The sequence below is a fragment of the Myripristis murdjan genome, chromosome 15, assembly GCF_902150065.1.
Source record: "Myripristis murdjan chromosome 15, fMyrMur1.1, whole genome shotgun sequence".
Taxonomy (NCBI): domain Eukaryota; kingdom Metazoa; phylum Chordata; class Actinopteri; order Holocentriformes; family Holocentridae; genus Myripristis; species Myripristis murdjan.
The window spans coordinates 18639702-18652334 of record NC_043994.1 but is presented as its reverse complement, the minus strand read 5'-3'; the positions used below and the strand labels follow the sequence as shown (position 1 = coordinate 18652334).

The 12633-nt window shown below is 45.4% G+C and overlaps 1 protein-coding gene across 1 annotated transcript in view; it reads left to right on the top strand.

Moving 5' to 3' along the window:
• Positions 1–12633, top strand: part of slit1a (slit homolog 1a (Drosophila)) — a 97692-nt gene that overhangs the window by 71703 nt on the left and 13356 nt on the right. Inside the window, exons 11-21 of the mRNA XM_030070762.1 lie at positions 1817–1888; positions 1988–2059; positions 2394–2537; positions 3831–3994; positions 5075–5098; positions 8886–9030; positions 9221–9295; positions 9419–9562; positions 9660–9803; positions 9900–10066; positions 10847–10979. Coding sequence (XP_029926622.1) covers positions 1817–1888; positions 1988–2059; positions 2394–2537; positions 3831–3994; positions 5075–5098; positions 8886–9030; positions 9221–9295; positions 9419–9562; positions 9660–9803; positions 9900–10066; positions 10847–10979 — 1284 coding nt within the window. The remainder of the gene's footprint in view (positions 1–1816; positions 1889–1987; positions 2060–2393; positions 2538–3830; positions 3995–5074; positions 5099–8885; positions 9031–9220; positions 9296–9418; positions 9563–9659; positions 9804–9899; positions 10067–10846; positions 10980–12633) is intronic.

The following is a 12633-nucleotide window of genomic DNA, read 5'->3' as shown; positions in this document are numbered from 1 at the left end:
GTTTCAGCTGGCTGTATGCCTTCACTGGCTCAGCCTTTCCTGTGGCCAACACCCTCAGTACACTTGTTTTTAGACAGCACAAGTACATCATGATGAATATGGTCTCCCTCCATGGTCAGGTTTTTCCGTCAGAAGAGTCCATAAATGTATCAGAAAACACATACGTAGGTTTTATATTTAGTGGCAGTTTGTTTCTGGTGTATTCTATATGGAATACAGTGAGATATTATAATTTAACCTCTCCTGTCCTGCCGGTCCAGTTGGTGCCATTACAAACTCATGCTGCATGGCAGAGCTTCAGACCCATAGAACCTTATTTTCAATTCACCTGGAAATATAAAGGTTTCCAAAGATACCAAATACATTTTGAAATTACAGGTGAATGTGAATAAAATGACGCACAATATATTTTCTAGTTTATATTAGCAGTTCAACCCAAAACAATGAGATCTTGGGTTTGAATATTGCAATTAATAAAAGCCACAATGGGGCTTTGCAGCCAGCAGATACAAGATGTGTATGTGACATTGTTGTAAAATCTGGAATTTCTATTTCTAACTTGGAAATTTATGGGAAAATTAGAGTTCAAGGGGCTAAAAAAGTAAAGGCTATATATAGTACATGCCAGCTAGGCTGTGTGTTCATGTCTGATTTTGTTTGTTTGTTTATTTGTGTGCTCAATGCCTATCCTCACCCCTTTTGCCCTCCCAGCCCATTAAATATCAAGCACACACATTCTCTCTCACCTTGTGCTGGTTTGGTTGACCTTCACATGAACCTGTTCCTTTTGAAAGGGTGCTGTAATAGAACCCCCACCGCATCACACACACATACACACACACAAATGCACACACACACACACACAAAAACATACAAACGTCTGAGTGTATGTCTGCAGACACACACCAGTGCCGACTCTGGCTCCTTCTCCACGTTTTCATTTCCAGGAAACCTCAGTCCTTTGCAAGAAGACAAATGGCTACTTATTTAACTGTTACCCCCAAATGAGAAAATATCCCTCTTCTTCACCACATGATGATTTTCCTTCAAAGGTATCCAGTCGATTTGAGTTCAGTCCACATACCCCATTAACTTTCTCTCTATCTCTGTCTTTTTCTCTGTCTGTCCCACCATGCTCTTTTACTTTTGCGTTCACTGCACTTGCGTAGCCACACAGACACACACAGCACTTGCACACACACACACACACACACGCACAAAAACACACAAACATGGACACATAGGCTTAGTGGTTATCCTGTGGGGAGAGGCCTGTGGATCCTATTAACAATGGGCACGTTCACAGGCTGCCTTGGATCCCAGCCCTGCACCCCATTTTTACAACACACACACACACACACACACACACTCATATGAGAATATGAGGCAGAGCTGGTTGATAGGCCACAAATAACACAAGTAAATGTTCTGATTGGCCACGAGACTTTACCTCTCTTCATTTCGTTGAATCCCTTTAAAGGACGCATCATCAAATACGGGAGAGCTGGAACACATCTTCCATTCAGATCACACTACATTTACCTTCTCCACGCTGGCCAGCAAAGTTGTGCAGAATGTGCAGTGTGTGTGTGTGTGTGTGTGTGTGTGTGTTTGGGTGCTTTCTCATCTGTCTTGACTTCCCTTGCAGGGGTGACAGCGAGGTGACAGCAGGGTCAAACCTCCCACAATAAATGGGCCTAATCTTAAACTTAATTCCAGATTGGGCACCATATGATTATTTCAAAGAATATATTATTTTAAAAGACGATGTGCCGTGCCTCCATGACTGTTTCTCTTGGTTTCCTCTTCAACGCAGAGACTTGAGTAACAACCAGATCTCTGAGATAGCTCCTGATGCCTTCCAGGGCCTGCGCTCCCTCAACTCCCTGTAAGTGACACACTCTCGCTCAATTTGTGCGTGTGTGTGTGCGCATAAATATCTGCATGATTGTCATTTAACATGTCTGTGTGTGTGTGTGACTTCTAGCGTGCTGTATGGAAATAAGATCACAGAGCTGCCCAAGGGGGTGTTTGATGGCCTCTACGCCCTGCAACTACTGTAAGTGGAACACACACATACACACACCCTGCAGATACACATATTAGCTCTGTACAGACACATATGGAATACCAGCCACAAACTCGCTTGCCCTTCACTCCCACTCAGTGAGGGACTTTTAACCTTGAAATAAAACTTTGTACATAGTTTTGTCAGAAGGAATGCATAATGAATGAATGCATGAAGAAACTGACAAGTTCCCCCCTTCCTCATCGGCCCCCCCTTTGCTTCCTTTTTTTTCCTGTCTACCTTCATCTCGTGCTCTCTCACACTCTCCCTCTTCCAACCTCCCTCCCTCTCTATTTTCCTGTCTTCCTCCCTCCTGCTCTCTCAGGTTGCTGAATGCCAATAAGATTCACTGCGTCCGCGCCAACACCTTCCAGGACCTGCAGAATCTCTCACTGCTATCGCTGTACGACAACAAGATCCAAACCCTCGCCAAGGGCACCTTCACTTCACTGAGAGCTATACAGACGCTGTGAGTCTCTCTCTCTCTGTCTCTCTCACGCACGCACACACACACACACACATGCATGTATGCGCATGCCCTGACACATACTGAGCTGTCACCATAAAACATGAGCCAACACATAAGTTGTTTACTTGCAAGTCTCTCTAATAACACAGGAATGGAACCATGAGGTAAAGGGGAAAGGTAAATCTATCATCCTTACAAACATATGCATGTACACACACACACACACAAGTGCACTATTGTGTGCACAAAGCAAGTGCAAGCAGCTTCTGTGGCCAGATTAAAAAAAAATAAATAAAAACAGACCCCATCTAATGTTTGCACCATTGTTAACTTGCTCTACACCCAACTAGACAGCACCCAGGCAAGGCTAAACGAATGTCTCCTATTTTCTGTTCCAATAAACAAAGCAAACCACACGCTGCATTACTTGTCACCCATCAATACAGACCCCACACTGTGGTGTCAGCCAGAGCTCAAACATGCACCAGCTGAAAAATGTTTTTTCACCACAATTATCCACACACCTACTCGTACTCAAATAGGCGTATTGCACAAACACACAAATGCACATGTATGCCTGTTTGACAGGACGGACGGTGCTGTCTCTTGACTCACCAGACAGAAGTTTTCACTGACAAACCACACACACACACACACACACACGGCCCTGGGTTTCAGTCTAAACCAAGCGTCGGGTTTTGCCTGCATTCTGAAGAAAAGGGTAAAAATAGAGCCTGCCCGACATCTTTGGTCATTCAAATTCACCACATAATTCAGATGGCTGCAGCACGGCTCCCATACCAGCACACACTCATTACACTGAAGGTCAAACTGCTGATGTACACATAAACAGTATTAGTGGGAGACTATTTATTGTCGTTGTTTCTAGTTCCTGTGGTTTGTGGTAAGACTGAGGATTTGGATAAAGGTTAATGATGGTCTGTTGCACTGCATCTGTTGCTCTGCAGCCCGGTTACGAAGCCGAAAGTGCCAACATTTTTGACAGGATATCCATTTCTATCTGAATTTGTAAATATCACATTTGAAACACAGCTACAGGCATGCAATCAATTTATTCTGTTCTTCTCTCTTGGCCTTCATCTCGTCAGTTGAGTTCTGACATATGTTGCAGCTGCAGTTTGACTTTGTCGTTTTTATTGTTTACCCCCCGTTGTTCTTTTCCTCTTCTCTCGCCTCTTCTTCCCTTCCTATCTCTCTTCTGCTCTTGCTTTTTCCCCATTTTCCCCTCCAACTCTCTCTCTCCCCCTCTCTCCTTCCCTCTCTGTTCTCCAGTCACCTTGCCCAGAACCCATTTATCTGTGATTGTAATCTGAAGTGGCTGGCAGACTACCTGCGCTCCAACCCCATAGAGACCAGTGGTGCCCGCTGTGCCAGCCCACGCAGACTGGCGAACAAACGCATCGGACAGATTAAGAGCAAGAAATTCCGCTGCTCTGGTAGGCTTGTGCCTCAGTATAGGCATGTCTCCTTGTCTCTCTGCTCTTTCTCTCTCTCTCTCTCTCTATCTTTTTTTCCCTTTTTCAGTGCTGTTTTCATTACATACTTTCCTCTCTCTGCTCTGCACTCTTACCTTCTCTTTCTCCCCACTGGGAGTGGCCTTTGTCAATGCATCTGTCGTTTCCTCAACCTCATACCGCATTTAAAGAGCAATCATACCCTGGTAAAAGATTGTATTCAGCCTATCATTTGGTGTGCCGGGGCTCCTCAATCAATATCCCCCCAGACAAACTGGAGGCCAAGGAAAGAGGGATCTCTCCGATTCTCCATTTCCCCACCAAATTACCACACTGTGAGTCTGGTTTCACATGGTAACCGCAGCGAGCTGAGATCACAGGGGTACGACTGGCATCAAGGCTTGGGTTTCTGTACGTGCCCGTCATTCCTCTGCCCTTTGCCAATCTCAAGCCCCCCTCCCCAGCCATCTCCCCTGCATCTCGCAGCTCTGCCTCCCCCTCTGCCCGCTCACCGCTCTGCCTGGCAGGCTCAGGTTTCCGTCACACCCCCACTCCTCACTCCTCTGCACTACACTGGCCAGGCCTGTCTGGGCCCACTCCCTGCACCCTGCGCCCACTATTGTGTTTATGCACTGGGCTTCGCTGTCTGGCACTCTGCACTGCTGAGGTTTCACACTTGTTTATAAACCTCACTCACTTGGCGAGACCTGCTGAAGAAGGGGGTTCATGTGTTTTCTCCCTCACTTTTTTCATCTCATGGTTTCCTTCTCTCTTTCTTTTCTTTTTTTTTTTTTTTTTTTAGTTTCACTTCGTTCTTTCTTTCTTCCTTTCCCTTCCCCATTGGTCACTCTTCTTTAGCAACAGCCAAATATATATCATCATGTTTCTGCACATCGCCATACACAGAGATAGTCGCAGGCTACTCTGTATAACTGTCATATACCTTGAGTCATGTGTGGTCATATATAGGTCCTATATATGACTGTTCTCAAGCATAGCTACACCACAGCTATGCGGACCAGTCTCACTGACATCCCTCCCTCTTTCTTTTCTCCATCACAGCCAAAGAGCAGTACTTCATCCCAGGTGAGTGGCTTGTATGCGTTCACACCTGTCATTGTCTTCTTCTTCTCTTAAACATCGTGCCCAGTGGCATCATTTCTTTCTCTCTTACTTACTGTTCAATTAAATGAACGGAAAGCACTCTCACAGGTGGGTTAATATGGACCATGGTAAGCTGAACTTCTGAGGAACCTTCTGAGGAGCCTCCTTGGACCTCTTCACAATATGTTTTGTGTATGTTTATGTGCTGCTGTATGTCTGTATGCATGTGAAAATGGCCGCTTGAGCCAAAGAGTGACTGTTGTACCTCTGTGTGTACATTTATGTGATGTGTGTGTATGTGTTTGTGAGTGTGTGTGTGGTGTCTGAGAGCTACTTTTCTCCTGAGCTCTGTTTTTCTAACAGTCTCTGCAGATAGAACCTAAAGGAAGTCGCTCTTTGCTTTGGCACGAACACAGACAGTCACTCACCAGGAGGGGTAAAAAAAAAAAAAAAAAAGAAAGAAAGAAGAAAGCAGTGGAGGGAGAGAGGTACAGAGGGAGAAGGAAAGTGTGTCCTTTCTATCAGTAAAAGCTAAAGAAAATAAAGCCCACCAGAGGACCCAGATTCCTATCTGCGGATGTTTCCGGACCCCTTAACAAGAGCACTTCCAAGAAAATAACGAGGAGGAGCACTGATGTGTGTCGGAGTCTGTGTGTATGTGCCGGTGTGTTTGTGCACACGCCTGTGAATGGTGTGTGTATTGTGGATGCATGTGTGCGGGAATGTCTGTGTGTAGGTGTGTGTGTATGTGTGTGTATTAATGTGTCTTTGTGTGCTAAGCCTAGATAAAACACTGCCCTGGCTTAGAGAACAAATGGAAGTACTATGTAAGCAGAGCGAAGATCAAAGTCAAATGTGATTAATGAGAATTATGCCCTCCCTGAATGATAACGCAAAAGCCTCCATAATACACACATACACACACAAGCATGCACACTCTCACATACACACAGACAGCATGGGAATTCCATATTTTAGTACATTGATAATGAGTCACTTGGCTGCAGGAGAATTGTGAGAACTTCCACAACTCCAGCGATGAGTCACATTGGGCCTCAGAGAGGAAAACAGGAACCTCCCGCCTCTCCTCTGTTTTCTTCTCCGCTTTCTGCCTCAGCTCTTCCGACACTAACAGGAGTGTCACTGCCATGCCGTTGTGACGATAGTGATGACTCAGGCCCAGGAATCTCTCCCGGCTCCTCCACATCCTTAAGATCAAAGCGCTGCGCTGTACTTTCATTGCTTCCTGTGTAGCAGGAAATACCTTTTCCTGTTGTCTGGCCTAATGAGGGAGAGTTCCTTAATGACCAACATTACTGTGCCTGTCTACATCCTCCACTTGGACCACAGAGCCACTCTCACTTTAGGGGAAGTTATTTTTGTGAATGGAACTTATTCTTCCAGTGATCAACCATGTTACCAGGGCCGGATCATCAGACCATGGGGCCCTGGAGCCCTCAGGGCCTGGGGCACAAACTTCATGTGGGCCCCCCTCCATCACGCACACACTGAATGAAATGTTGAATATGCACACAAATGGAAGTAGACAGGTCCTGTGCATTTGTCAATGAAGGCAGGTTCTTTCTGTTTCCTCTTGCTATGATGCATGGAAAAAGAACTACTAAGCAGAACCAGTTAACTCTTCTTGGCTAAAATCTTAAAATTCCCTCTCACTGGTTACTAGATTTTCTATACACATTCACACAGATATTTACACTCCATTATAAATGAAATAATGCTTGCGGCTAGGCGATTGATATATGATAAAAAGCAGGAAGAGTCTAACTGAGTAATTTAGATATCTGTGCCTGTGATGACACAATTTTTTAATGTTTGTCTTTATTTTTCCCATATGGTGTCCAGCTCTCCATCACATAGTAACAATCGACCTAGATGTTGCCACATATAGACAGAATGATCCAAATTTGAAAGAGATTAAAAGAATGATGAAACAAACTGAGTGTGGAGGCCCTATAAGATCACAAAAAAGATGTGTCTGGGCCAGTATGTTGTTGAATGAGTCGACTCTGTATTTAAGATTTATACGTAACCAGAAATGAACCAGCCTGTTGAGTGACTGGTGCCTCTGGTGGCTGGGGGCCCCTGGAGCCTGTGCCCCGTGTGACCGGTCAGTAATCCTACTCAGCATATTGCAGTAACCCTCAACGATTAAGGTTTGGGGTTAGATTTGGGTTATACAAACTGGTCCATTTTTTCTTAGTACACATTTTTGAATGATACCCAATTGTAGGATTTCTTCTTGGTTGTTTGAGGTTTCCTTTTCGTGGTTGTGGCGCCCTACGATGGCCCACTGACGTCATTCCCAAACCTCAGGCAGAGAGGTGTAGATATGTGAGCATGCAGGAGGACTGGGACACAAAATGTTATCCTAACAGAAGTGCCGGGCTGTCCTCTCTAAATGGAACATACGCAACCATGCACACGCATAAGCAGCCCCACACACACACACACACACACACACACACAGCTGAGAAACAATCCACACACCCACAGACACACGCACACACTGTTCTAAGTGGCTCCCAGTGCTTCTCCATTATTAAGCAGCCGTGATGTAACTGGCAGCACGCTCTTTGGCACGTAATGTCTATTCATAGACAGAGGAGGTGCAGGAAAACGTCCCACACTCCCCGTGCTGCCTCATTCTTGTTCCTCCTCTATTAGGACAGACATCTCTCTTGATGTCTGCCTCTAAAACTCACCTTTCATTTCTCTCTCACCTATGGTCTCTTCCCTCTTCCATTCCTTCCACTGCATGCATTCATGTCCCTCATGCCCTCGCCTCTCAAATCTCTCTTTCCTCCCTCTCTTCTCCTTCTCCTCCACCTGTCTACACACCCTCTCTACATATCACTTCAACCACCATTCTCTGTCTCGTCTCCTCTCTCTGTTTTTCTCCGTCTCTCTTGGGTGCTCTGCTTGGCTTACGCTGGCTGCCCAAATCCTCTTTGGCATCCCAACTTCCCTATCTCAATCTCTCCTGCTACTGTTCTTTTCACCCCACTGCTCCCACTCAATCACCTCTCAAAAATAACTCGCACCCACTCAACCACCCACCGCCTCCCCCGTCTATCTCCCTCTTGTATTGTCTTCCTTTCCCTCTGGATGAGGCAGTAAGTGCCATTCTTGAGGGTCATGGGGAGCTGCAGGATGCTCTGCAGACTGTTAAGGTTTTGGATTAGTTAAGGAGGACTACTTTTTGTGCAGTTTTTAACGGAGCCAGATGGATGCCTAAAGAGGTATAGCGATTAATTCACTGCACTGATGCCTTGATTGTACTTGTACTTGAATCCAGTGTCTCTTCATAGCATAAATAATGGTAATTCTATTTTCTTTCACAATTTAGAGAATAAAGTATGGCCTTACATCATTGTACCGTATGCGTTTATTTAATGGATAGAACATTTTGGCCAGAAATACTGAATCAAATTGTTCAGTCAAATCAGTTTACAAAATCAAACTGAATTGTTTCCAAAAAAAAAAAAAAAAAAAAGTTCCTAACTTGTATTGCCAACTCATGGATCATGAATTGAATTGAATCAGTGTTGAGCCAAAGACCCTAATTGCTAGTGCCTTCATGGACTGACTTGCATATTCACACTCATATTATGCGAGAAGTGTTGTGGGCATAAGTCAAGTGTATAACACTGTTGTAAAAAGTGTAAAACGCTTAATGTCATTCAGTTAAGTATAAATCTATGCCATATGAATGTAATGTACTTCTGTCTCCCTGTGTATGTGTTCCCAGGTACGGAGGACACTCGTCTGAATAACGAGTGCAACAACGATCCAGTGTGTCCTCCCAAGTGCCGCTGTGAGTCCAACGTCGTGGACTGCTCCAACCTGAAGCTCACCAAGATCCCTGAGCACATCCCGGCCTCCACCACTGAGCTGTAAGGCATTGAGATCCCCAAAGCGTGAATTGTCCTCAAAAGCACTGACCCAAGCCGATCTGTCTCTTGTACCATAAAACTCCAAGACTCCCACCTTTCATCGCTAATTTTCATAATTGCTATTAGTCATCATTGAGCATTTGAAGTGCACATTGAATTTGAATGGATTTGTGTGTGTGTCTCTCTCTAGCCGCCTCAACAACAATGAGATCACCACTCTGGAGGCAACAGGGGTGTTCAAGAACCTCTCTCAGCTCAAAAAGATGTAAGTAAAACATTAAGCCTCCCAGTCTTTTATTTTGGTAATGCTTTCATTTTTAACCAGCCGCCGCTCTCCAAATGTTATGTTATGTTATTCTTTGCCAAACTTTTTTTTCCGTCTTTGCAGTAACCTCAGCAACAATAAGATCACGGAAATTGAGGATGGGGCATTTGAAGGGGCGGCATCTGTCAATGAGCTCCACCTCACAGCCAATCAGATCGACTCGGTGCGCAGCGGGATGTTCCGCGGCCTAGAGGGATTACGTATGCTGTGAGTGATGCACGCAGTCAGGGAGGTCAGTACTTTTTACATTCAAGTCAGTGTATCCACTTTTTAAACTCAAGTTTTCTGTTTCTCTCCGCTTCAGGATGCTGAGGAACAACAAGATCAGCTGTGTCCATAACAACAGCTTCACAGGACTGCACAACGTCCGTCTGCTGTCTCTTTACGACAACCAGCTGACGACCATCACTCCCGGAGCCTTCGACACACTGCAGACCCTCTCCACCCTGTAAGACCTTGCCGTGCACGTAAAGTCACCTTCACCTGCACTTTTAAATGCTTTTGAACGGCAATGATTTCACCACCTTCTCTCACTTTCTCCCAGAAACCTCTTGGCCAACTCCTTCAATTGTGACTGCCGCCTGGCCTGGCTCGGTGACTGGCTGAGAAGCAGGAAGATTGTGACAGGCAACCCTCGCTGCCAGCGGCCTGCTTTCCTGAAGGAGATCCCACTGCAGGACGTGGCTCTGCCCGACTTCCGCTGTGAGGAGGGTAAGTGGCACCAGGACGCCCCACTACCCATCTTGAGTCATCCTCTTTTTCAAAAGCTACGGTTGTCGTCTCTACTGATGTATGTGCTCATTTAGCTTGGACTCCTTTCTGAGTTTTTTAAAGTTGTACCTGACTGAAGTGATCAGTCTCTTCAAGCATAGATAAACATTTCCAATACAGACAAAGCCCACTGTGGGAAACTAACCCGACTGGACATGACTGATGGAGTTTTTAAACATCGCGTCCCGTTCAACAACACATTGTGAACTAGAGGTCCTTCAAAGTGTCTGTGAACGTCTTAAATAATGACTCTCATTGTGCAAATCCTTTGTTTACTGAATAGATTGCTACTCAGCAGTTCCTAAGCTGCTGGTCGATGATGGGCTGAGTGGAGCTATTGAGCTGTTTGCCTTATTGACCAGTCAGCCTGTTTGCACCTGAGAATGAATGTTAGACTTGTCTTCAGGCCTCAGGCAGCCTCCATTCTCTGCTCTCGCTGGTCGATATTACATTAGTGAAGCTCCTCTCCCTCCTTGTCTTTATTTTCTCTCCCCTATTTTATTTTCACTTCCTCTCTGTTTTTCATTTTATCAATGCCTTACCATTAACTTGAGCTATTGTGGTGTCTTTGGGACTGTCTCGCCTTTGGAGTTTGTCTGTTTTATCGTACGGCAGATTTTTGCATCTTAATCCTCAGGTTTTTAGTTTGCTTCTCTCCTGGTGATTCCTCCTTTATATTCCACTACAGTACCTCACTCCTCTCCATCTCCTTTTTTGCAGGCCAAGAGGAGTCAAGCTGTGTGCCGAGGCCACAGTGTCCTAGTGAGTGTACATGCCTGGAGACTGTGGTACGCTGCAGCAACAAACACCTCCGCACGCTGCCCAAAGGCATCCCCAGAAATGTTACTGAGCTGTGAGTTCCTCAGCATCATTAATACTGCGAAGAATATTTAATTACATCCATATCTTATCAATTTCTGTTCAGGCATTACTGCAATTTTGTCTGGCTTTGACAAAAGCATGATTGGACAGGCACCCCAGACAAGAGAAAGAAATAATTGTGAAAAGGTTTAGAGAGAGTTCAGGAGGTTCAGAGGAGATAAGAGCTAGTGAAAACAGAGGAAGCGAAGAAAACAGATCTCATCATTTGGAGAAGAGGAAAGGAGTCAATAAACCCTGCAGTTATTCTCTCAGACATTCTTCGTCTGTGTTCCCTGCAGCCCTCAGGGCTAGCACTGATGTCACTCTCTCACTCAGAGCCAAGGATCAGTGTGTGTGTGTGTGTGTGTGTGTGTGTGTGTGTGTGTGTGTGTGCACGTGTGTGAATGTGCGTATTTGTGTTAAGGCCAAAAGCCTGTCCACAGGAGCAGAGGGGAGCAGGAGGACATTTTAATGAGCAGTTTTCAATGGAAAGGGGTGGGAGTGGAATAGGTCTGGAACTTTCCAATACTGCTCCAAGTGGTTGCACATGCACATATGTGCTCACACACACACACACACACACACACACACACACACACACACACACACACGCGCACACACACACACACACACACACACACACACACACACACACACACACACACACACACATACACACACACCATGCCAGCCTTGAGGCCTGTCATTGTCCCAGCAGGTGTGACCAGGTGTGCCCCCCAGTGCTGGGCTTTCATCTAGTCATCCGGAGAGTTTGCTACTCCATCATTATCCCAAGTGTCCTCTGCACCATCATTACCTATCATTACCCTGAATCCAAAGGCCCCCTAACTAACCAGCAACCCCCCCTATCCTTCCCGCCCCTTGTACAGTCAACAACAATAGCAGGAGAAAGGCCCTGCAGCCCCTTTCAGATGGGCCAGGCCCTAAATCAGCTATTGGTGAAGGTGACAACCCTCTGGTAGAATTTTGTCTTCACAGACAGCAGGGTGGTTGTATCCCTGCAGGCCTAACATCCTCTGTGGTGGCTGAATGCACATAGGCATTTTAGCCCACACACACACCTACACATTTATTTGTGTGAGAGACAGCTATGTCACACAGGGTTGTTAGGATACAACAATCTGCCCTGTGGAGTGACCACTGGTCCACCATTGGAGACTTTACAGCAAGTTACAAGCACCGGCATTTCACACACTAGGGCCATGCACTCACACACGCTGGAGAAATGTGCTAAGCCAAACATTTTTGTTAGTGTATTTTTATTAGATCCCAGGACAAGAATAGTACAACAGCAACATGGCACCTGCCCAAAAACAGTCACTTCAAATAACAGTGGGAGGTTGGAGGGGGTTACATACACAAATTAGAACAAAATGGCTAATACACAAAAACAAATACCCTGCCACCATATGTATCACATTAAACAGTTACCCAGTAAAAGTTACCCCCTTTGTCCAGTTATTATAAAATCCCACTAGAGGCCTTATTGCTGTTATTGAATGAAAACCATGTACCTCTAGAATGCCAACTTATCTGGAGTTATTAAAAACAGATTACAACCTAAGGGTTGTAGAACTTTCTTAACCCACAGAGGAGCAGGTAACTCCTCAAATGTGAATAAAACC